Genomic DNA, 25,888 nt, shown 5'->3' with positions numbered 1-25,888 from the left:
GAATCACTCCTTATAAGAAAAAGCTGTAGGGGTGAAAGGGCCAAGAGAAACTTTGCTGGAAGATAGTGAAGGGAAAACTGACCATTATTTCTTTCTCCACTGTAACTAAAACAGCCCCACAGAGGCAGAAATGACCAGAAGCCCCTCTTCTCCCGCTATCCAGAGATGATCCCTCTGTTTGTTTTCCCCACCAGCTCCTCAGCAAGGATCAGTACTATCACTTACTGATGCCAACCTACTTCTGCAGCAATATCAGTGCTTTTCACTAGATTTGTAAAAACTTCTGTTAGCAATATTATTTCCTTAGCTCCTAAGGGAAAAAAAATGATTTATTTTCCTGCCAAGTCACCCCTTCCCCACAAATATCAGTGTTTTCCTACCACCACCTATTCCCAAGAACACTCCTGAGTCTGTTAATAGGAACAAGAAGCTTGAGCCAGCAGTCTGCTGGTGATGCTCCTGCACTTGGGGCCAGTCTCCGTGGAACTCCTTAGGTTTTATTCTGTTTTTTTCTGAATAGCAGCTGCCCGGAAATGTGGGCATCTAGCTCCAATCAGTGTGGGGGTAATCACACCTGCATGGGGAAACTGAGGCAAGGACACTCCCGAGGTCACAAGGAGGTGTGATTCTGGAGCAGTCAGGCTTCTCTTGGGACTCTGCTGCTCCATACCTTCTCCATGCCTGGAGATGGGTGCCCCAAACCAGGGCTGGCAGCGGTGTTTGTCCACCCAGCAGGCAGCTGGCAGTGCCAGGGGATCTGGGAAGAGGAACCAATGGCACAACGGCGGGTGTGATACAGCAAAAGAACAAGGGAGAGAAAAGGGACAAGAGGGGAAGAAAATTCAGAAGAACAGGTGGAGAAACATGGAAAGAGCTCCCTCCAGCAGTGATCTTCCCCAGTAATCATGATCCCTCCCAGTAATCCTAGTATCCCATGGAAAGTTGGTGGACAGAGAGACAGATGCAGAATGGAAGTGTAAAACTACTTAAAATTCCATAAACATTTATTGCTTTGCTAAATTTCTATCTGCTACATCTGAGGAGCCTTTTCGCTATCCAGAACTTCCTCTCCCAACATTGACAGCTGTGATCTTCACTTCATGTGGCTCCTTTCCACTTTACCTTTCATGTATATGTTCCTAACAATCATAACTTATATCTGTTTACCACAACTGTAGGAACAGCCCCTCTCACACCCATTTTGGTCAGTAGTTCCTTCAAGATTTAAATCTTTGCATATGATTATGCTCAGACCAATGGCCCTGTGGTTGCTCATTATATATATGCTCCTTCTGTACTTACATACTCTCCAAGTGTATTGTCAAAATATACCACCCATTCAGAGAGCTGTTAAAGAGCACTGCTATTTGACAAGTAAGCAAATGCAGTATTTTCTGTTGTGATTTGGAAAGAAACTATTCCATTTTCCTGGAATAAGTGCTTTAAACTCGTAATTTGCTTCTGTCCTGACTCCTGTAGTTCTTGTTTCCATACCCTAAATCTCATTCTTGGCTTTCCTTCCACAGTCCTTTAGCCAATACTTTAAACCTCTCCCTTATCCTCGTTGCATCATTTTCCACTTATTTAACCTTGCTTTTTCTATTCAAGTGTCTGGAAAAGTTTTCTGCTCCTTTTTGACCATGATCAGCAAAGATAACTTAGCTGGACTAGTGTTGGTTTTCACTGTATTCCTAGACTCTACTGGCCATCCCCAACTTACTTGGCTAACAGGCCATTTTTCCATTCCTTGTTAGCTTTTTCTTATTCTGTGTTAGAGACATCCATTGCCTAGCTAGTTGCAAGCCCTACCTTACAAGGCTAGTTGAGATTTAAGGTTCTTATAATTCCTGACCTCTTATCCTACAGAGAGCCCAGGCTTTGACTAGCCGTGCCAGCTGACTTCATGGCAACTCCCTTGTATCAGGTCCAAACCCCTTAGTAACAGGCGTCCTTGCATTTAAGCTGAACTGATTCAACTCTTCAGCATGTAATATGGCACTCAATCCTGCAATCCATGCTTCTTCCTCTGCCAGGGCTGTGAGTCCCAGTCTGCTCCTTGTCCCAGGGTCTGCCCTCCAAAACTTCATTTCCCATGCCATTGCATGCTCTCCTTTTATGCATGACCACCTTCAGCTCACAGCCTGAACTCTACCACAATTTTTAATTGCACATCCAGTCTAAGGTGAATTTTATCAGCCTAGTTTCTGTCATGGCCTCCCAAAGCCTTGGCAGCTTGGTGCAGCTTCTGTACCTTGTCATGTCAGACTTGCAGTGTAGCACTGCTACCACCATCTCCTCTGCCATCTACCTTGAGAAAGGAATGAAATAAATACACCATTCTCTTCTGCCAGCTCCACTCCTCATTCCTTTCCTTTCTCTGGCACCCTGGTCCACAGCTGCAGGGCTTCCTCAATCCATCAGCTCTGCAGCCTTGCTTAAACTCAGCCACAGCGTCAGCCCCATAATTCCTTCAGAGTGTGCTCTCTTCTCATCTAAGAAAAATGCAGTCTGAGTGCAAAGCTTATTTGAAACCAATAAACCACCAAGTGACAGATAAACAAATTACCTTCTCCTCAGGCAACCTCCTCAGAAGGTTACTTCTCCCTCCCCAGGGAGGCACAAGATCTCTCATTTACGTGATATCCTGATAACGTGCAGATCTGCACTACAATAATGACTTTATACAAATCACATGCTTCAGGGCTTCAGCCACTTGCCAGCTGAATGCAAGGAGGGACTATTTCCCTCTACAAAATTGGTCAGACTTTTTTGATGACTTCATCTTCTGAAGGATCAGCAGCAGGTGGAACACAGGAGAGGACAGAGTGAAAGGGGTCCTCCCTCTTGCAATTGATACTTACCTGGATAATTTGGCAGTCAAAATTATTACCAAATTTGGCAACAAATGTTATGCCAATCTTTCTCTGTCCTCTCAGTCTGGTGATGCATTAATTTTCGCTTACCTTCCTGGATCTGTATCTCAGCTCTGCACCTGCAACGCACTTCTGCTTCTTCCACTTTCTGAGGTATTCCTCCCATCTCTTCGACTTAAAATGCCAGAAATGCCACTTGCCTTAAATTACTGGCATCAGTATATGTTGCAGAAATTTAAGGGCACATACAGGAAACCAGAGCAAGTAATTTAACTTTTCCCTCCCTCTACTCAGCAGTGGTGAGACACAGCCAGACACCAGGTCTGGGCTCACCAGCACAAGACAGACATGGACATAATGGAGTGAGTTCACCAAAGAACGAGGAAAGTGATTAAGGGATTGGAATATCTGGCCTATGAGGAGATTTGGAGAGTTGGGACTGCTCAGCCTAGAGAAAAGGCATATAAATACTTGATGGGGGGAGCAAAAACGAAGAAACCAGGCTCTTCTTGGTGAGGCCTGGCAAGAGGACAAGAGGCATTAGGCACAAACTGAAATACAGCACATTTTTAAATGCAAAAAAAAAAATCTTTTTTACTGTAAGAGCTGTCAAGCACTGGTACAGGTTTCCCAGAGAGCTTGCTGAGTCTTCATCCTTGCAGATACTCAAAACCTGACTGTACATGGCCCCCAGCAACCTGCTCCAGCTGACCCTGCATGAGCTGCTGGGTTGGAGGAGCTGATCCCAGCGGTGCCTGCTGGACTCAGTGAGTCTCAATTCTGTAACATAACATGCTCCTCTGGCATAAAACTCTGGGAAATTAGTCCAGGTCACAGTGTTCAACTGCTCATTTAAAGCAAAAGAAATTATTAAAACACCCAAATGTTGGAGAGAAATTGGCTTGCTCGATCACAGCATGGTTGTCTACATCAACTGCCTTAGGAATGTAATGGCTAAAATATGAAACAACCACCTCTCACTCAAGTCTTGCTGCTGTAAGGATTGACTGACTGGGTGCCCAGATCCAAGCTCCACCAAACAACCATACCAGGCTCTGCCCAAAAGGGAGAGGGGGCCCTGGGAAACTCCAGAGCAACAAGTGATGGCCACTAGTGGGACTCCACAAAGGAGCAGACACTGTCATGTCTGTCATCACGCCTGCAGGCTTCCCACTAGCAGCAAAATTAGTCCTTTAGCACGTTCTTTGCCAAGTTACTTTACCAAAACCAAACTTTTGACAGGGATGACAGAGCCAAGGCAGCCCCTTCCCTTTGCAATCATCTGCTGTGGCAGAATACTGCCCAGAGCACACAGCTATCTGTCAGCTTGATGAAACCTGGTGTCGCATGTAGAACTGAAACTGCTCTCAAGTTATTTAAAAAATGTAAAAAATCCCCAGAGCCTCAGGAAACATGTATTTTATAATGCTGACCAGGCTTGATACTGCAAAGTCAGCTCAGCAAGACTCAAAACCCAATCCTTACTTCTAGCTCCAGCAACTCATCCTTTTTGTGACCCCGATGAAGGCGGCTACAAGTATGAACATTTACATATGAAAACACGTGAATGTAGATATATTTTTTCCAAAATCAGGGAAGAACAAGAAAGTTTACTCTTTTGCATGCCCAAAATAGCTATTTTTAGGGGGAACAAACATAATTCCAAAAGCAACTAAGAAAGCAATCCGTAAACTATTTTCCAAAGGTTGTTTTGGTGCTTGTGGTTTTTTAACATTTGGAATAGCTGATTCTCACATCCCTCTCTTTGTGAAAGAAGTGGGAAGATTCATGGATCTGACTAATCTGAGCAACAGTATCTTGAAAAAAGAAGAGTAACTGATTTCTAAGGACTAAAATTGTGAATTCAGTTTGAATCTATGAAGTGTCCCTAAATTTTCACGGTTTTTTACACTCTGAATGCCACTTCAACTAAAAACTAAAGCTAGAGAGGACAGAGATGAGGACTGTACTAACAAGCAGCATCTTTTGTTGCCTGTTTTTAGCCCTGTTTTCTGTTTTTTCAATTTTGCTGGCCAGGTTCTCAGGAGAAATCCAAGTTATACCCATGCTTCAATAGAGGCTCCAGAAGGTCCTCCTCTGGCAATAAAAAAGGCTGTCTAAGAAAATGCCGAAAGAATTTATATATGTTCCCAACAGCTGGCAATACTGGCAATAGGTTAAGCAGGGCTAAACGTACTGCAATTCTGGGGGAAACCCTGGACAAAATCTGAATGTTGTCTTCTTCAGAAAACGTACACTAAGAGCTAATACACTTCATGCTTAACAGCTGTTGAAAAGAAAAATTATGATAGTGCATAAAATATAATACATGTATCTAACACACTATCTTAAACAGTGGGATTAAAGTGGTTAAAAAATACAGTAAATCTTGATGTGGGCACCAATGGTATTTTTGGCATTAAGGCAGCACATCTGATAAGAAGGAAGAAACCTGTACTGGGAGACACAGTCCAGTGCATGACACGACACTGACTGAGGCCACGAAATCCAAATCTCAGCCTTCAGTGGCACCAGGGGTTTTTCTTCAAATTAATCTACAGCTCCTTCTGCATCAGGAAAAAGAAGGACACTTGCAAGAGATTGGATGCCCTGAAAAGAGACAACCTTTGGAAATTTTTTTTGTCCTTTTGGGAACATTTGAGTACAGCTCAGACCATCCCCTGGAGCCAGCCCAGAAACTGCCCCACGGTAGGACAGTGGGGCTCGCTCCAGAAGACAGCCAGGCCATTTTATCTGGACACCCAGGACACACTGCAACTTTGCATGCTCAGAATATTTTTCATTCTTCTGAGCTATAAAAAGTTCAAAAATCTCCTTTGTGACCAAACACTGTACATTTCCTAATGGATTACTCATCCTGGGCTACCTTGCTTATCCATAAGCTCTTTGGCAATTACAACAGGCATTTGCAAACCCACCTCTGATTTGTAGCGTGCATCTTTTGCGTTAAGCCTACCAACTGAGAGGCCTATGCCACACTGTCACTACTGAGCAGAAAAGCCCCTTTCTTACTGTCAAATTGGTTTGTGCAGCTGCCAGGGCCCAACTCAAATGAAAGCAGACAACACACGCTGCTGTACTGCCCCATGGTGCTGCTCTGTGCTGCACAGGGTGCCTGCTGAGCGCTGGCTCAGACGTCCCCACAGGAAAACTTACCTGAGGTAACCTACAGCTCTTTAGTGAGCACGTACACAGGGCTGAATGGGCAAGGAAAGCAGTCACGCAAACTGCCACCATTCCTTTCCGCAGAGACCATGCCCATTAGTCAGATGAACAGCTTCACTGAGCAGATGAACAGTTAAGACTCTATGTGTCTCTCCCTTGTGCTATATCTCTACACAGTCTGAAATGAGAAGTTAAATCTGAAATGGATCCAGCTTCCTAGTCCCAGATATTATTAATACTCTTTATTTTTGCCACCTGTCACAATTAGCAAGAGCTAAAGTGGGAAAAATATAAGAAAGCAGGCACTGAGCTTATATTTAATAATGGTACCTGAAAGGAGGACTAAAGCAATACCCACATCATTGCACCATTTCGGCATTGTCCATCAGTTCTTCACAGGATGATGGACTGTGGAAGAATGCTGAGCACATTAGGGAGAAAATGAGAAAGCAGACAGTTTGACAGTTTACCTCTACTAAAAGAGAGCACTTGAAATCCAAAATTGTTGATTTTTTTTTTTCCCCTTAAAGGTACATTGTAAATGATACTAATTGGCCTTTTCAAACACTCCAGATAAGGCAAAAGCACACAGAGGACATGTGTTTTCCCTGTGTTTGTGGATTACATCCTATACTCATTTTAGTGAAAACCCAACTTCCTAACCAGAACTTGGGGGAAGTCTGCGGACATTCAGTAGCCTAAACAGCTGGGTAACAAATGAACGTTTTTCTTAGTAAAGAACTGACCTTGAGATGCGAAGTGAGTGATTCTTCTCTTACACCGACGGTCTTCTCCTGTCCAAAGCAAAAGAGAGAAGAAGCACACACACGCGTGGTGCCTGTGCGCTTCTGTGACTGAGACAGCAAGAAAGGGAAGAGTGCTTAAGTTCATGCACATTTTTATTGAGTAGTAATATAAAATGCTTCTTTCATTGTTACAAGTGCATGCTTTGATTGCCAACATTTCGAAGTCAAATTACAAAGGCAAGGCTGTAGGCTGTAGTGAATTACTTGGGCACTTATACAATTGTTAAAAAATATCAATGGACTGTTTTGTTTTGTTTCCTTTTCTTTTTGAGAATGAACCAGTTGAAACCCGTAACTGATATACAAAGGGAAAAAAGTGAAAAAATTACACATTTTGTGGCACATGACAAAACAGAACAAAATGACTAAACCATTATGACATTAACAGTTATCATGCATTTAGAATTTCACATGTAACTACAAACTTATTTAAATTTCACAAGGTTTGCTAAACATGCTACCCATCTATATGTGCACTGACAAGCTTATGTTAAAAACTTTAAGAATACTCTCCCCCTTAGATTTTTCAAAGCTTTTTTTTGATTACAAAATTTCAAAGGCATTAAGCATTTTTTTTTTTAGAGAATATAAAGTACGCCAGTATACATACATTTCCAGTATAAGTCAGACCACTAAGCGCATTACAGTCCCATACAGGCCTATACAGCCATTTTTTCTTAAAAAACATGCATAGGCAGATTTTTACAGAATATAGATGCTTTTCACTGCACTTAATATGGTGTCTTGTTCACTATACTTAAAAATGCACCACTCATAAATATTTAAATTCAGCAAGCCACAACCAAGACTTGATTTACCAAAAAAACCCCCAGAAAACCTCCCAAACCAAACCCCCCTAAATATAAACAGCAAAAAAAAGATAAATGTTATTATTCCAGTTTTTTTTAAACAAAGAAAAAGATAATTGCTGCCAAATTAGTAAGATAAGTGTTATATTTAAAGAAGGGCATTGAAGCACACTAAAGAAACCTGAGGTAAGCATAATCTGTACAAAATTAAACTGTCGCGCTCTCTCTCTCTCTCTCACTCTCTCTCTCTCTTTTTTTTGGCATTTTAAACAAATTTCCAACATTCTTTTTTTTTCTTTTTTTCTCTATATTTTTAAAGACTGCCTAATTTATTTCATAGCCATTGTCTGACAAGAGTAGCAAAACATTATCAATAAATAGTCCTTATTTAGTTTGTACATTTTGTTAAAAATGTTTCGATGTTGATGTTGAGTGCTGCAACTGTAAACGTACAATAGTTAGTAAGAAATTAAACAAAGTTTTCATGTCCAGTAACATAATAAAAGGCCTTTCAGTAACATATCTAGACGTTCCCAATGCAGTAGGAAAACATGTTCATTCCCCTAACTTTGCAATATATACCAGCATGAGCTTTCATTTTTCTACAAGCATTTAAAGGCATATCCAAAGGAGGTGTCTCTCCCCCACCCCCCCTCCCACCAAATTAAAGTTGACGATCTCTTCGTAGATGATTTTTGTAAACTGAATCCAACACCTGGCCCCCAGAGCAAGTAAGCTATTATCAGAGGCAAGAACATCCCACTGCCGATGTGCAGCAACCCCATCGCGCCCTGCAGCTCAACCCCCCTCCCGGACAGTGGTCACTGAATATTGCTGCTATTACTGCCGTTGCTGTCCGTGCCATTAGTCTCTGTGGAGATTGCCTTGTTGATGGAGTTAAGGTTGGCATCGGATGGCACATCTCTGCGTGGAGGCATTCGCTCATTAATTCGATCTAAGCCTTTGGCCTCTTCGAAGCTAGTGATCTTATGCTGGGGTGAAAATCCTTTGATAGCTAAATAAAGGATTATTAAAAAGTAAAATTAGCAAGGTAAAACTCTCGGCAGCTTTTTCCCCAACTTAGCAACAAGTGTGAAAGTCCTTCTTTGTGAAGGCGGCCATGAGAAGATCTGACAACACGACCGACTCCTTACCGTGCTCAGAAAGAGCTGGGTGTTAACCACCACCGTCTCTTGAAACACAACTATTTTTTTCAACACGATCAACTTCCAATACTGTGTTGTCCACTGGGGTTCAGCTTAGAGCGCTAAGATGCTGACATGAAACTACAGTTTGCAATTAGGAACCATGCTTAGGGCAGAGCCATGAGCTGTGAGGTAGCATTTGTTGTCATCACAGCCTTAAGGACATTGTGCCTTGTCCTTACACCCTTTTATGAGCCAAAACTCCCACTTGACTTTCAAAAATCAGGGAAAAAGTGCTGGCTAGTTACAGATGGTGATGACATGGTGAGGCCAGTTTGTGGGATATACATTAAAGCTATAGGAGATCTGGGGTGACCCTACAACAGGTTCTCAGTGTAGGTGAGCTGCTTGTTGAATGCTCAGGGCAGTTACCCTCCCTGACACATTCCTGGACTTCTAGAGAGCAGGTTGAGTCAAACAGCAGTAACACTGTGCAGCATGGACCCTGGATATTGTCATTTTGGCACATTCTTACAGTTTAGCTCTGGAAACGCACTGACAAAAGACCAAAGTTCCAACTGATCCTGAGGACTGTTGATCTGCCCTTCAGCAGCGACATTGGTGAGGCCACACCAACCTCAGAAGGGAGCCACAGGCTGGGGAATGCATTTGTAGAGTGATTTTTATTTAATTTTATTCTCTCTTTAATTGAAGTGTTGAAGATCTTTAGATTTAAAGCAAAAGAGAAAAAAGCACTGTAGGCAAACAGTAAGTCGCAGCTCTATAGATACTTTTGTCATAGCCTTCTGTGTATTTTTCTCTTGTCTGCACCAAGTCAATGCACTGCACTTCCAGAAGTGGCGACTTCTGCTATGCCTCTATCATAACATGCCATAGAGCAGAAATGGTGTGTTAGTACCAGGAAACTGTAAACTCCCTGGAGAGAAAATGGTAGGGGAGTTTCAAAGATTAAATTCAATATTCCTTCTCCCCTTTTATCTTCTCTTTACCTCGAAGTACTCCTGCTCTCCTTCCAATATGTTGTCCTGATTTTGGACAAGTTGGCAAATTCTGTTAAAAAAAGCGAACACATCCAAAACTCCAAAACATCCCTGGTACCAATCTACCACTCCTTGCATTTTGGGGAGAGTGAGAAAACCATTTTCACGCTGATAGCTTTGCCAACCATTCCTGTGAAAATTGATAGATCCTGTTTGCCTCAGGATTCAGTTCTTTAGCCAGTTTCACAAATGTTATATTGGAACTTTGTGAAGTGCATGGGTTTTAACATGTATTATACTTCAACTCAGGAAAACAATAAAAACATAATGGTAATTAGTCAAGCGAGTAGGGATGGAGCAGTGAAAACAGAACAGGCCCTAGAGTGAGTTTTCTTAAGGTTTGGGTTTTGGGTTGTTATTTGTTCTTACTTTATCCTCTACCACAAAAATTAAGATGTCTAACAAGCACCCAGGCCAATCCCTTAAAGCAATAGTTTAATGGATGGCTTTCGGCATTGAAGCCAAAACACTTGCTGTGTCCTGGAGCTTGACAGCAGCACTGCCCAGTTGGCGTTACTGGGCCCTGAATCAAACTGCAGAGGGACAATTGGTAAAGGGTGAAACTTTTTCCCCCTCAGTAGCTTCATCTATGCAGACAAGTTGTTGCAACTATGGTGAAGGTGTCTGGTGTCTAACTAGCAAGGATGGCAAGTCTTGAAGGATTAACTTGAGGGGTGCATATTGCTAGCACGGTGGCACGTTCAATCAATTGTATTTCAAGTAGACACGTTATCATCTGTAACACTAAGGAAGGTGCTCTGCTGTAGTTGCTGGTCAGACAATGAGTATTAGCAGGTTACACTGAGAGTATACTAAAACACAACACATAGTCACAGAAAATCACAGAAAACAGCCAAACTGTCAACAAGAATGCACACTGCAGATTAGAGATTGCCGATAGGAATAGGTAATTCCAACATAAATAGCAGCTTACTCACTGCTATTTAGAAAGCAGTTGTATTTTCTCTTACTTGTTTGTTCTGTAATTTTATTCACTGCTTCACAAAATTCAAAAACAAATTCCACTGGCCAAAAGGGCACATCTTACCAACGGACAGCAATCATCAGATTTTTTTTTTTAAATTAACTAAAAAAAAAAAATACCCACAGAAAATTTGAGAGGGGCAAGAACAAAATACAACTGAAGAATTTTGTTTTAAAGGGGAATTCTGAAAATTCTTCTTCCAAAACTTTATAATGCTGAACGAATATTGTGCATCTCGTTTGCAATACACAGTTACTTAGATTTTAAGTGTAGCATTAAAAATTGCTTAAGGGTTAAACTAGAGGTCTGTCAACAAAACACCACAGTTTTCAATACTGAATGCTCAGAAATCTTCCAAGGCAGCCAGTCACTTTATATTTGTAGCTAAAATGGTGCCTGAGTTAATGGTTGCTCTAATGTAAATATCCAGTGTGTAAACTGCCACTACCAGAGGAAGCAGACATCTTGCAGACAAATGTCTCATGTTGGTTTACTTTTAAAGGGAAACAGAAACATGCTGAACTGTAACAAAAGACCAATAAAATTTTTTTACTAGTTATCTAAAAGAAAGGAAACAAACTGAGGCAAAAAAATAGAAAAAGAGGAAAAGAAACAAAATCAACAAAAAGAGAGAATATTTATAAAAAGCTGTGTGTTTTCCTAGACTAGAGATCGCTGAGGATAGTTTGAGGCAGAGACAAGAGCCAGTCTCCAGTGCACAGCTTTTGAGCTATGTGTCACAAAGCATTTATGATCTGCTGCCGTGTTATGTCCCCTGAAATCCAAGTTCCCTGATCTCCTCCTGTGGCATTATTCAGTGCTTCCTTCAACATACAGCAACTCCAACGTGATTGTAACTTTCAGAAAGAAAAAAATCTCAACAGCAGCAACAGAAAGAAAAAACAAAAAACATTTTCCCCTTTAAAGCAATTACATTTTGGTTAATACCGAGCCACAATTGTTAGCCCAACACCCACACAATCTGTACAAGCTACAGCAAAATGAATACACCCAGCAGAGCCCTTATCTGTTGTGGCACCAACAGAAAGGGGACTGGCCAATTTACCTTCATCAGCCTCAATAGCCTCAACAGTAGCTGAAGAGAAGAAAGGGGTAGCAAAACGAATGAGAAAAATGAGCAGAGGATTTTAACTCTAAGAACAAGTCAGTGAATAGCAAAGGAGCTACAACACTAATGTTACTGTAAGTGCTGGATTTTGGCAAAACAGACACACAGAGAAATGCTTACACAAAAACAATAATTTGCAGATTGAATTAAGCTACAGTTTGTTTTAAAGCAGAAGTTTCACAAGCTAAAAGTTCTTAAAGACACATTTGAGTAGTTTTCTTTTGACTCAAAAGAACTACAAAATGTAAATGTCTTCCATATTGCACATCTGACCTGAAAAGGTCATTATGTAATTCTCCCAGCTCTGAATAAGAGCAGTTTGATTTGCCCTGTCAAAAGAGAACAAAAAATGGCATAAAGCCATCATGCAAAACTCATACCACTTAGAAAATCAGCCTGAAAAGTATTAGCTACCAGTACAAGGCAAAAGAGCCCCACATACAGAATTATTTTTTTTCTCTCTCCTGACTAAAAGAAACCTCCCCACAGCATGGGACAGTTTGCTCAGAAAGCTTTGCCTTTGCTTGCAACCTTGCCCAGTCTGCTCCATCTGTAAGCTCTCTTTTTGTCAACCCAGTCTCTGAAAACAGCATTATTCTAGTATTTTATTTAAATCAATGGATGTAGACATAAGATTGAAAGCTGTTGGACCCCCAGAATTGCAAAGCCTGGTCCGAGAGAGCAAAGTTTGTAACCGGGAGGTTGCTGCAGTGTTATGGGATACCATGTTACCACAGTTCTGAAACCATTCATTGTTCTTAAAGATATAATTTCATTTGAATCTTACTCATCAGCTTTGGTATGAATTTTTTTTTTACAGTCAGAGATTTAGAAGCTGATGTAAATCATCAAATGCAAACCAATATAGCAAATTTTTTAAAAGAAATTTTGATTTTCAAGAATTTCTCTGATTTCGAGAATAGCTCCAGAAGTCAAGTTTTTAGGAATTCCTCTCTTCTTTTTTGTCTTATTTTCCCCTACATAAAATCCCAATTTTTTTTTTGTAGTTAGGATGTTAAATATGGATTGAGATAAATTCTAAAATATCTATACTATTATCTTGCTGCATGGGGAAAAGAGAGGATCTAACCCGCATGCACCAAGGTAAGCCTATGCCTCTCAAGCTGCAGAGCAAGAGAGATGGCAAAAATCAGGAAATGAAAACAATGCAAACTTAAAAGAAACAGAAACATGATAACTAGGATGAGAAATCAAAATGAATAACCAGATCCAAACCAGCACTGACACATTAGAAAAAAAAGACGACTAAAATGTATACTTTCACAACAGAACATACTACGCATATTTTCTGTTAATACATATGGTAATATGTGTGCTTAACAGAAACTATGTGAACTTCAGAGTATTTGGTGAATGGGGTACTACGTGTTAACTAATGCAGAAGCTTGTCTATAGTAATGTTTTACTCAGCCAGAATACTGCAGTATGAGGAGATTTTCCTTTTAGCCATTGTAGCAAGAACTTTTGGCAATTTTCTCAAGTTCATTTCTATTCCTAGTATTTTGCCAGGGCAACAATAGCAGTTTCCTTGGACCAAATTTTCTGACAAACGTAAAGCAACTATACGGAGAAAAGCCTAGGTAAAGACGACAAACCCATTAAGAAAGGCATCCTGTGAAATCATATTGCAGCATTTTCAAAGCAGAACGTTACTATGTCCGTAACACACAAGTCATCAACAAGAAAAAAGGGAAGGGAAAAACAGGGAAAAGAAGGTTTACCACTGTATACCTGAATCTTCTGGGTAAAAGAGACAGTAAAGGGAAAAATTACAGAGAAAGAATGTTCCAGGAAGGAAACAGGAAAACAAGAGGCTGAGACTGTGTCAGGGTTATAAAGCATTTCTATTTCTTACATCTACTGCCAACAGAACCTCAATATATGAGAGATCTTTTAGTGTGCCTGCAATATATTCTACAGCAGTACACACAGAAAAAAAAAGGAGAGCTTACAGGAGTAAATGAAAGATTTTGCAGCTCATTGTTCCAAAAGGAATCAAAGGCAGCCCTACTACAAACTTACCAATTTCCTACAAGAAGCACCTGCTATAAAACTGACAATCTGTATTGTGTTTGCAAGAGCCTTCCTTCACTTGGGCTTACATCAGAGAGAAATTGTTCTCATGCTGTCACTTAGAATTGTTAGGAGAGAAAATCTAATTCTAGAGCTATTTTCCATTGGTGATTCTCTGTGAGGAAGAACAAATCAGATAAAATACGAGTTTGAGTGTCATTATCTAATCTGAACCTTCATTATTCCATGTATCAAAGTTTGTTCTTAAAAAAAAACAAAACCAAAAGATGCTGCTGACTGCGGAGAGAGTGCACTTCACATGCAGTCCTGACCTACTCTTCTGAACAGCTGACTTTCAGGGACTCTCCCCCGCCCCTTTCCCTGGAAACCAGTGGTACATAATAACTCTTGAGAAATGGCCTTACATGAACTGCTCTCAAATGCCCAAGCACAACAAACCGCCTGTTTTATTCTGTTCGGACAGCTGCTGTTACTTTTCTTAGGTTCTGCAGTTGAAAACCAATTGGTTTCTTCATATGTAACAAGACACAAAGGCAAACAGGCTTACCGCTTTGCAGTGTTTGTTTTCCTCCAGAGAGCACACCACTGGGCAGCATTCCTGTTGGAGTCAGACCTTTCAGCGTCAGCACACTCTCACTCTCTTCTCTGTGAAAGTTAAAAAAAAAAAAAAAAGGAAAGAAAAAAAGAAAAACACAACAAAAGTAAACAACTTCCTTTTTTTTAAAAATATGGAACATGCTTTAGACACCTTGAGCCACACATGCCCTAACCTACAATGATCTGGTTATCTCTAATCTCCTTACCAAGATAGACTGAATTGAGTGGTAACATCAGCACCAGTGCAGTTCCTCTCAGTGCTGTGTACGTGGTTAACCTTTGCATCACACCATACACAGACTCCCATTATACTTAACACTATAATCTGCATCTATGAAATAATATATATGCAAACCCACAAACCTGAGAGAAGAAGGACCAACAGAATCAGTTCTTGCCAACAATATATTTAAGCATCTTACACTGTGGGGTCCAAAATCAACTGAAATTGTTGTTTTGCTCTTGTCTACACTAGCAACCAGGTGCATTATTTACTCATGATCATCACTTAAAGAAAGGCAGCTAAAAGTTCATTAAAATTAATAAGCACTTCCACCCTTGAAAGTAGTGATCTTAATAGTTTTGTATGCGAAAAATAATACTGGATTCAAGAAAATTGTTTTAGGAAACCTACATATGTTTTGCTGGTTTCAAATACATACAGTTTTTAATACATGGCAAGAGGAATACAACAGCTCTATCCAGAGAAGCCTTTAAGTACAGTTTTCTATAAGGACTGTAATGCTGCCTGTGATGACATACTTTCTCAGCAGCAAAACTGACCCCAATTCCTTAAGAGAAACTTATTTTGAAGTGCTTTACTTTGAAGTATATAATGACATTAAGCTGGAGGAAGCAAACACAAAGACAGAATTTAGTTCCACATTCACTTGAGGATAATGTGGTTTTGTCTATAAAAACTGTCTCTCAGCAATTCCACTACTTACAATTTTCTTTAGACCTATGTGCCCTGAATTACTTACATATTTCAAACTCTTATTTACCTACTATATATACTCTTCAAGTTCTATTTTTAGTTTGAAAATAATTCTCCTTTTGCTCACTTTTCTTTGTGTAATAGTCAAAATCAAATTGTGACCATTTCCCTTGCAAGTTTCCCAAGCAATTAGAACTAATGAAACGGCGACATATTTTCAGAATTAACACAGTATTTTCATCATCAAGAATTGCATGCCAAAGTTTTTGCTTTCTCTTGATTATTCAGTTTCTTTCATCACTTTTTTTTTTTTAAATTAAACTGCAATGGGACTTTTAGCTTTACCCTCATAGGATAAGTTTATTCACAGTGTTTTTATTATCTTTAAACTGCATATGCACAAGAAAGCTCTGTATCACAGATTCTGAGATTTTTTTAGCCTTCGGTGTTCCTTAATTTCTATTTGATGTCACAGAATCACAGAATCTTCTGAGTTGGAAGGGACCCACAAAGGATCATTGAGTCCAACTCTTAAGTAAATGGCCCATATGGGGATCAAACCCATGACTTTGGTGTTATTAGCACCATGTTCTAACCTACTGAGCTAATCTCAGTTTCCTCTCTATTTACATTTAAAAAGAAGGATAATAGACTGATTAAATATTTTAACCACCCTTCTCAGGGAAATATCGACTGATTTTCATCAGTGCCTTAAAATGTTGATATTCATTAATTAGATATAATAATATAATTATATTCTATTATCTGTAATAATATAAATAATTAAAGAGGGCTCAAAGTTTCAAACTGTGATAAACCCTTAAGATATGATGCTTATGCATGTCACTTTAGACAGAACACACGTGAGACTTATTCTGTACCCTTCTTCCATTCTTGAAACCATTAAAAAGCTTCTGCCCCATAGATTCCTTTGAAAAAGTTTTTGACATATAGGTGATGTCAATCATCTGCAAGTTATAAAACCCCAAATATATCAGCTGAGCATCCAATTTCAGATGTTTCTGCTTATTAAAGTTCCCATTTCTGTTGAAATAATCTTATATTTCAAAAGGTGCTCCACAACAAAATACAACAGATCCAGAAGCTGTGGTTGAAGGTTATGGGAGAGAAAGCCAGGTTTCCAAACTTTGTTTGCTCCACTATCATCACAAAAAAATAATTGTGCTGTTTTGTGAAGGTGGTGGCAATGTCAGCACCAGGCTCTCTGCCAGACTTGGTACAGAGGAGCAGGTGGAAATATTTGATTGCTCCCTCGTCTTGTTTAGGGAAAAGGAATAATGCCAACTTTTTTTCTATGGGCACATTTTGAAGTAGCTTGTGCATCACTAGTAATTCACATGCAACACTTTGGGAAAGTCCTCCATCTCAGTATGCTATTTAGAGATATCCTGTTGCAATCTGTGAGGCACGGACAAACTGTAGTGTCCACGCAAAGCCCTGATGAGAACCTGCCCACTGCTTTCATGCTGCAGGAGAATTTCAAACCAAGCAAGTTTGAGAGTTTCCTCTAAAATTAGGAGTATATTCTTCAAGTACCTATTTTATTTATTCTTCTTACATCAGTCACACAATCACACCAATAAATTTTTTAGAACTCCCTTGATTTTCCACTAACCATAATAGCCATAAACTGACTACAGCAGAGCAATATACAGTTTCCTGAGGGGAAAAATCCCTCTGCTGAACTGTATTTTCCATATTTAGACTTCAGCACAGTACAGCATGTTTTCTCTTCTGCTCAGAGACCTCAAATGGAGAGTTCTAAACATTGGATAGCAATTAGTTACTCATGTTCATGTGTTTGGGGGAGTGAAGCCCAAAGTAACAAGCTGCTGTTGCTTGCACAGCGACTTCCTGGATTTCTAGTTAAATGACCCTAATGCTTTCATATTTAGTCATCTTTACTCGTGGCTATAGCAACATCTGTGGGTGACAAAGTGGGACAGTTGGCTTCTTTTTTAATGAGAGGTGATGAGTAACATACCCTTTCTCCATGTTTAACTCTTGCCTCACAGTGACTAGAAGATAATTAGTACACCTGGTGAGCAATTTAAAAAGAAAAAGGTAATTGCAATTCTTTTTGCTGATGTCTTTTGTTTGTCTGTTTTCCATTCAGCAAAAGCCCTGAGGAAGAAGACTATTCAGAGCCATAATAAATAGCAGTATTGTATAAATAAAACAATCTCTAAAAGGTTACAGCAAAACTCAGATGGGTGGTATACTAAAATAGCAAATCTGCTGTTTGATTAACAGCTGAGTGTTCTAAGTAACCATTCAAAGATGTCCCTTAACATTAAAAAAATCTGAAACAGCACAAAACCTTACCTTAACACTGAGAAAACTCTAGCCATTTTTCCTATTGCTCGTATCTTGTTCCTTATAACCTCCTTTCGAGCAGCAGCTGTTGCTCCTGTGGAAAACATATTAAAAGCAGTTATAGGGATTTGTAAACAATCATTCTAAATACAAGAAATATCATATCAATGTTACAGTTTGCCAAACAAAGCCACATTTGTAGTCAAAACTGAAAACTTTTTTTTATCTACAGTTCAAGACTGATCACTTCTGATCCTTTTTTAAAACTGCATGTTTTTTCATCAGTGTAATTTTCCATTTCAAAAACATTTTCAGAGATCATACCCTTTGTAAATAAGTTTCTTAGAAAACAGTCAAAATGCCAAAAAGATATTCAACATGAACTGTGCCCAAACCATAAGAAAAGTGAAAAAGAAAAGTTAAACAACAGAAGAGTAAAAATCTATTTAATAATCTAATCATTTTAAGTGGGGAAAAAATCATGTCTCAATTAAAAAAAAAAACACACACACAAAACCCCCCAGACAACAACCAACCAAACAAAAAACCCCCCAAACCCCAAACAAATTGGGTTAAGCTTAAAGCCAGGAAAGTCCATTGAGAGTTTTCCTATGCCTAATTAAAAAGTATTTAAAAGGTAGTAAAACCTAAATGCAGATCCTGAAAACCAGCATGAAATGGTAGGGATTGTGTTGGTTGGCAGTGGGTAATGGAATTCCACAGAGCAACTTCCTTCTCATCACTCCTATGGCCTGCTCAAAATTACAATTACTTTGAAATTTGTAAACTCACATAATACTCTGCCTTACAAAATAAAAAAAGAAAAAAGTATGATGCAACAGAGTACAGTTCAGCTGAGTTTGCAGGTATACTTGTTACTTGGGTATCATCAAAATCTGTACGTCCGAGAGAACCACCTGAATGGGAAAAGCAAATAGTACTCATTTATCACAAGGAATTTCTTTTAATAAGGACCCTCCAGGTCCCCAAGAAAATGCCCTGTTATACTCAGAAGACCAGCTTCATTTAATTATCACAATCATAATCACATACATCATGAAGATTTCTCCCAAAGGTTTCTGAAGGACAGGTAACCTTGACTTGTACAGCTGCTGCCTGACAACTCCTGCCTCAGAAGTTCCAGAGCACTACCCAAAAACCCCTACACGTCGCAATAACACTTCCTTCTTTGCTACTCCAGAATTCAAGGACAAAAATGAAAATGGCTACTTTCAAATCCTAGCAAACTGATCAATTTTATAAAGTAGAGCCTGTGACAGAAGCTAAATTAGCAAAAAGGGGCAAAAATGAGGAGGGCAGTTATGGCAGCAGAGGGGACAGCCCCAGGGATTGGCAGCAGGGATACAGTTGCCTGCAGGCACCAGGCATGGGAGTAAAGCGCTGCTGAACACAGGTGATGGATGCAAGAAGTGGAAAGCTGCTGGAGACAGAGCCATGGGGCCTTGCTTTGCAGACTCTCCTTTGCTGTATTACGAGGGCAAAGTGACCTCAGCCAAAAGGACTTGTAAGAAAACACAGGCTCTGCTGAACTCAATGGCAAAAGCCCCATCTGCTTCAGAAGCACCAGTTTCACACACTGCTCCTCCTTCTCCTCCTCCTCCTTCATGAGGTGCCAGCTGCTCTGGGCAGCACTGGAGAGGTCCAACACTGTCAACCATGAGATCTGCTGTGCAGTAACTCTCACAGTTTCAGTTTTCTCCACACACCTCTGCTGATAGCAGCCCCATGTCCCTTCTATCAGGCACTGTCACCTTTTCTACTGCAGATTTCCCAGTTACAATTAAACTTTCAACTGGAAATGCAAGCATTGCTTCATTGTCATCAGCAGATGATCAGGTGGCCTGGCTGATACCCTGGCACTTCAGAAGATGTGAAAAGGAGGTACTTTTTTTTTCCCCGTGCTTGAATTTCAAAGGATCTGGGTGCACTTGGTGGGTAATGTGGGAGGATGGATAAGTCTGGTGTGTGCCTCAAGGAGATTTGATTTTGGGTGAAAATAGACAATGAATTAAATTGTATTATGCTAATGGTTATGTAACACTGTATATTACTTATTCTATGGCAGCTTTATGCCCATCACTGCACTGGGCACTTGCAGCACCCATCTTCACCACTACAGTTTTGGGGTTCTGAACCCGATGCCCCTTCAATCACCACATTAGTGAAGAATAAGCTGTGATGAAACCGGACAAGTGCAGTGGTGATGGAATCAGAACTGGCTTCAGCATGCAACAATCCAACACCACACACCATCTTTCCTGCCCTGAAAGACTGGTGTGAAGATGGAGCTCAAGCTAATGGAATTAATGAACTCAATGGACTTTTCTAGGGATAGCCCATAGACTTAGGGAATGATATCTGTGTGTTTATCTAGCAAAAATAGGAAAGATGATGGTGTATTGGAAAATGTGGGACCTAGTATGATGTAATACCAGGATACCTGGTTTTGGCTGGAATAGACTTAGTTTTCTCCCTGTTAGATACTCACAATGATGGCTTTCAAATCTCCCACATATAAAGATAAAAATATAACGACAGTGTATAAAAAATATAAAGATAAAAAAAGGATATGAACACTTAGGCAGAAATGTCTAATTCTAGACAATAAAGAGTGGGAGACACAGCTGTAATTCAGCTGTAACTAAATTAAATATAATATACTTGTAACAGCATAATGAAAAATTGAAATAAAACAGCAATGATTCAGCTGGGTTTTTCAGGAAATAGAGGGGATACCTTCCTGCCTCAATTACTATGATCTCACAGAATTGTACTCTCAAGATACACAGGACATGGTTTTCAGCCTTTCCTACCCTGAAAGCATTTAAAGATGATTTATCTTCTATTTTTCCCCCAAGTGTCACCATCCCTACTTGTTAATTACAATATCACTCCGTTCTGGTAGATCTTATTAGTATATTCAACCTTTTTCAGTCACTATTTAACTTAGTTGAACAGAGACTAAGACTAAAGTCTACAAGACTTGACAACTGAGAACTGGAAATATAGTTTTAGATCAAGAAGCACAACAAGGAAAAAAAAGACTATAAATGTAGGATTGAACAGATATAAAATAAGTAAAAAAGTCATACCCAAATCTCTCACTGGTATCCTAATATATATTAACTAGTTAAGCATTAGGAAAATTAATAAAACTTAAGCCTTCCAACTTATTGAATACCTTTCTTCTGTGAACAAATGGGATCTTCTTATGAATTCCATAAGAGGGGAAAAGAAAAAGATCAGTGATGTTTGTAGAATGAAAATAAAAAAAATACAGAACATTTGATAACATCAGTGGAAACGTAATGCTTAAGTAAAGTCTGAAAAACAGAAAAGAAACAAATTAAGCAGAGAACATCCAAAAGGAAAGAAACAGACTGAAAACAATAGGAAAAAAAGAAAAGAAAAAACCTTTTCAGCTTAAAGCCTTGTTAGTAGGTTTTGCAGGAAACCAACATGCAGGCAGAAGACCAGCAGTGAAGCTTAGCCTTGGTGTTACCACCTTTAGAACACGGACTTTCTCCTACACTACCGCTGCTTTGACAAGGCTTAATCACTTCTCATAAACAGCCCCACCTGTTCATGTGGGGTGTGCCTGTATAATGACACCTCTTAAATTAATCAAGCCAATTCTTCCAGTTTATTTACATCTGATATCTGAAAGAATAGCTTACTATCATACGCATGTCTGCTGCGTCTACCAAAATCTGTGCCATCTACTGCACGTGTTCTTCTGTTCAAATAGTCCAACAGCTTACAGTGAGCAAATTCAAATGCCACCACAGTACAAGGTATTGCATTTTAAAATCAACTGTTTGAGGGCAAGGCAAGTGCAGGACTTAAGTGCTCAGGCACAACTGCACCACAACACATGTTTTGGGGACACTGATAATCTAGTGCATACTACTAGGTTGGTCCAGAGGCAGAGCACACCGATGGGCTGTAGTATAGCTCACATGAAAAATGGTTTCAGCATGGAAATAATCATATCTAGCCAAATCAAAGAATGAGTAAATAAATAAAAAGATCACATTAAAATGTCACTCTGTCACCAACTCACAGAAATTAAGTATACACTGTAGTCCAACCTTGCTGGTTTGGAGGAAGAACAAATACAAACCATTGGGAAAATCCCTCCACGTTCTCTCTCAGATAAAAATGAACTCATTGAAAAGCTAAAACTCAGCAGGTAGTATCATGAACACCCTTGTCAAGGCATTGGGAAGTAACAGACCTAATTAAGACAAGGCCCTTGCTTTTGCTTGATCAGTCTCTGTGTGAGTTGCTGCCCCAGGCACAGTTTATTATACTGAAGAGATGTGGCAAAAGTTGTATGCCACTGTCCACAGCAGAACCAGCTTTTGATTGGGAGGAGAAGTTTGACTTGGTAATTCTCTTTAGGCTTGAACTAAAGCACTGTATTGGGGAAGCTGTTTTCCAATCGAGGAATAAATGCTTCAGCTAATGCTGTGACAGTGGCTTTTCTGTGAGAAGGCTGTGAGCTACAATGTTCAAGGCAATAAAAAAATAATGCAGGTAATTTAAGAGTGTTTTCATGCCAAATCATGATAAGGATGCTTACAAAGCAAGCAGTTTGCATTTGTGTCAAGTTGTTTATTACATTATTGCACCCTTTTAATTAGCAGCTTAGTTTATTCAATCAAATGCAGGAGGCCAGAAATGTTGCTAATTAAAATAAAACAGGACTCTGACTATATGCTGGCTTCGTAGAGGTATTTGCAGTTCCTGTTGCTAAGTGATATGTTTGATGCACAAAACACACAGTACATGAACTAACATTTGCCCAAGACATTTTTTTCTGGATCAGATTATATTGCAATCGCCACAGCAAACAGGAAAGAGAAAGTACAGCAAGAGGAAACTATCAGAGATAAGACAACCTGACCTATCATGTTCTCTCATTTTTAAAGCAAGTGAAACCAGAAGGCCAATACAGGCCAGCAGGGACATATGGGATAAAAGGGCATTATGATATTTAGGCTTTTTTCACACTAAGCATACACAGAAACAGCCTGCAACAAATTGATCAGATCCCCATGATGTGCTTCCTTAGGGAAAAAAAAGGTGGGGGATAGGGAGAAAAAAAAAAGGAATACATGCTGTTGAGCATCCTGCTCATGGCTAGATGCACCATGCATGACTCAGAACTAAAAATAATAATAATAAAAAAAAAGGGCTCACAAGAACACCATGCAGTGAAGTCAGGCAATACTGGTGGGGCTTTGTTTTGAAGGAAGGAGTGAGGGGGAAAGACAGAGGGCAAGAAAGTGTAAGAGAAGATAACGAATGATCAGCGCAAACCATAGTGATGGGCCATTCTCACTACATGTGGGAACTCAGGTCAAGGCATGTTCAAACTGCAAGGAGAGAAAGGAAATCAGCAGCGAGCCCTGAAAACTACTGATGATCTAAAAATAAGCAATGATTTTTAAGAATCATTCCATCAAACAAAATGCATCTGCTGTTGCAGATATCAGGCATTTCCTTCTATGGGAAATACTGCTAAAGAAAAATGTCAGCAGGTAAAGAGGACAGTACTGCTGCAGTCCTCCAAGGAAGCTGGACAGAAATTACTGAACAACAGTGGAAATGCTGAGCCACTACAAAACTGTCAGTATGCAGTCCTTACAGAAAGAGTTTTAAGATGGTAATTACTCTGATCTGTTTCATCACGAACACAAACGAAATACTTCTTGTAATTTCTCACCCAAAAGACAAAGCTTTCAGGAAAAAAAAGAAAAAAAGAGAGAGGGAACTCAACTATCTCTGAGAGAAAGAGGATTTTTGTTTGCTGTACAGATAATAAATCACTCAGTAGGAAATCATTACAGATATCAGCTTCTATTTAAATTTAAATCAACCCTTAAATTTACTTTGATGTCCGAATGCTTCAATCTCTTCATGTGCGCAATCCCCATGAGCCCACTGTGTCCAGTGGGCTGGAGGTACAAGCATGAGCCCACAGCAAGCTGCAGCACCAGTGCCACAGATCCCATTTTACAGCGCTAAGGGGATTATCCAAGAAAGCAGACATGAACATATGCCAGCTCTGGTTTTTAGCTACCCATGCTAAAGACAACATTTCTAATATCTTCCTTACCATAATGTTTTACACAGAGAAATCATTCATACAGAAAAAACTGAAAGCAGATTTAGACAACAGTATTAGTGTTACAGTACCAGGAACTGTTTAATTATTCCTCATCTGGAAACTTTAAGACTGCTAGATATTGTTATGCAGTACACACACATGCGAGCCCAGAGGATTTCAGCCTGTCTCCTGCTTAGACACCTGCAATGCTGCAAACTCCATGTCTGGAGGAGTGCCATGGTAAACTCCCAGGGAAACGGGCTGGGGGTTCACCCTCCTCCCAGAAAAAATGCAGTAGATGCAGAGACCTCCTGCAGCTGGAGAGGGCTGCTGTTCCCCAAGACCTCTAATGCCTCAGTATTTCTGATTCTGCTTTTGAAAATGTGCTCCTGAACTGTAAGTTATGGACAGGAATGCTGACACTGAAATTTTAGAAAAAGAGTACAGGCATTGGCCTGTCTATGCCCAATGGAAGCTTACAGTACAACTTTAAAAGAAAGTAGTAGGCCAAGGCTGAATTAATTTAAAAATCCTCCCCATAAAGTCTTCGCTTTGGCATTGCATTCAGTGGGATTTCAGCCTGAGTTTAAGTGCTTTCTTGAGCCAAGGATTTTAAGCACATGGTTTTGTTGCTACTGTATTTAATTTGACACAGTTTTTACTCATTGTATGCCTCCGTACAGTTTCACACGCTGCTTTAATTACACAGTACGGACTTATTTAAATTTCATGAGGAAAAAAATGGGCACAATATTCAAACAGGTGTTTTCTTCTTTCCACTGATTACTGGTTTCAATAAATTCAGTCCTTGTCCCAAGTCCTGCAAGATAATTGTTCATGTCCACACTCTGTGGCAGATGCAGAACAGGGAATTCCATCTGGCTTTTCAGAATAAAATCAAAGTGCTATCATCCATACCGGTCTTCTCCATTGCAAAGGAAACATTTTGCAAAACCTGTGATCTAGCTTCCTCTTCCAAAGATTAAAAATAAATACTTTGAGAGAGAAGATTAATTACTACTTCATTAAATATTTGTCTTACTTGAAAGTTCTTCATTTGCCTTGTTCATTCATTCTATTAGAAAAATCTTGAGAATATTCAGTAGTGTTAGATTTTTTCCAGGTTCTTCTTTTTTTTAATTGTTTTTTGTATATCTGTTCTTTTCATAGATTATTTTTATTACATATATTATTTATTATTAGTTTTCACAGATTTTTTAAATATTGAAAGCATTCACAGTAAGAATGTTAGGGATGCATGGGATTTTTTTCAGCTTTGCTCAATTGAGAAGGGACATTTTGGAGAGCTGCAATTTACTCTTGCACAACCTAGCAGAAAATTATGCCTAATAAAATGAATTGACTTCTAAGAATCTCCAAATTATAAGATATAAAATATCATTTACAGTCAAACCAACAGGTACTAGGCAACTAATCATCATATAAACTTCAACCCAAATGATAACAGAAGCAACCATTCCTCTCTTTTCAGCAGAAGTGTCAGGTTAGAACATTTTCTATCTCTCTTTACATGTCTATTTTTAATGATTCTCTTGCTTCTTAATGCCTTTTAGACACACATGTGCATCAAAAGAGGTGACTAAAGTAATACTTCAAGTACAAGTCTTCCAAAGTCGCAGTACGAATGTTTTGGAAGGAGCTCTGCAGGAAACTTAATTCATTGTAGGAAGAATATTTCACCATATAATTAAACTTGCTATGAGAATCCCTGTGATCTTTTGCATGAAATCAACATCTGACCCCCTTTGTGACAACACAACTCAGATTTCATGGAAGGAAATACAGGTTTTTTAAGCAAAAGATTGAGACCA

General features: G+C 39.5%; 1 protein-coding gene across 3 annotated transcripts in view; it reads right to left on the bottom strand.

Annotated features, from left to right (window-relative positions):
* Positions 1–6,940: 6,940 nt before the first annotated feature.
* PPP3CA (protein phosphatase 3 catalytic subunit alpha) overlaps positions 6,941–25,888 on the bottom strand; it is a 184,629-nt gene continuing 165,681 nt past the window's right edge. Inside the window, exons 11-15 of one of the 3 annotated variants that reach the window (XM_027677139.1) lie at positions 21,123–21,149; positions 17,930–18,014; positions 14,597–14,694; positions 11,932–11,961; positions 6,941–8,689 (exon numbers count right to left, since the gene is read on the bottom strand). In XM_027677139.1, coding sequence (XP_027532940.1) covers positions 8,496–8,689; positions 11,932–11,961; positions 14,597–14,694; positions 17,930–18,014; positions 21,123–21,149 — 434 coding nt within the window. In that variant the 3' untranslated portion in view covers positions 6,941–8,495. The remainder of the gene's footprint in view (positions 8,690–11,931; positions 11,962–14,596; positions 14,695–17,929; positions 18,015–21,122; positions 21,150–25,888) is intronic. The other 2 variants (XM_027677140.1, XM_027677141.1) reach the window with 2 other exon arrangements.

The sequence above is a fragment of the Neopelma chrysocephalum genome, unplaced genomic scaffold (assembly GCF_003984885.1).
Source record: "Neopelma chrysocephalum unplaced genomic scaffold, ASM398488v2 Primary Assembly neopelma1_42b, whole genome shotgun sequence".
Taxonomy (NCBI): Eukaryota; Metazoa; Chordata; class Aves; order Passeriformes; family Pipridae; genus Neopelma; species Neopelma chrysocephalum.
The sequence above is the reverse complement of the archived record's forward strand: the minus strand, read 5'-3'. Positions and strand labels throughout refer to the sequence as shown.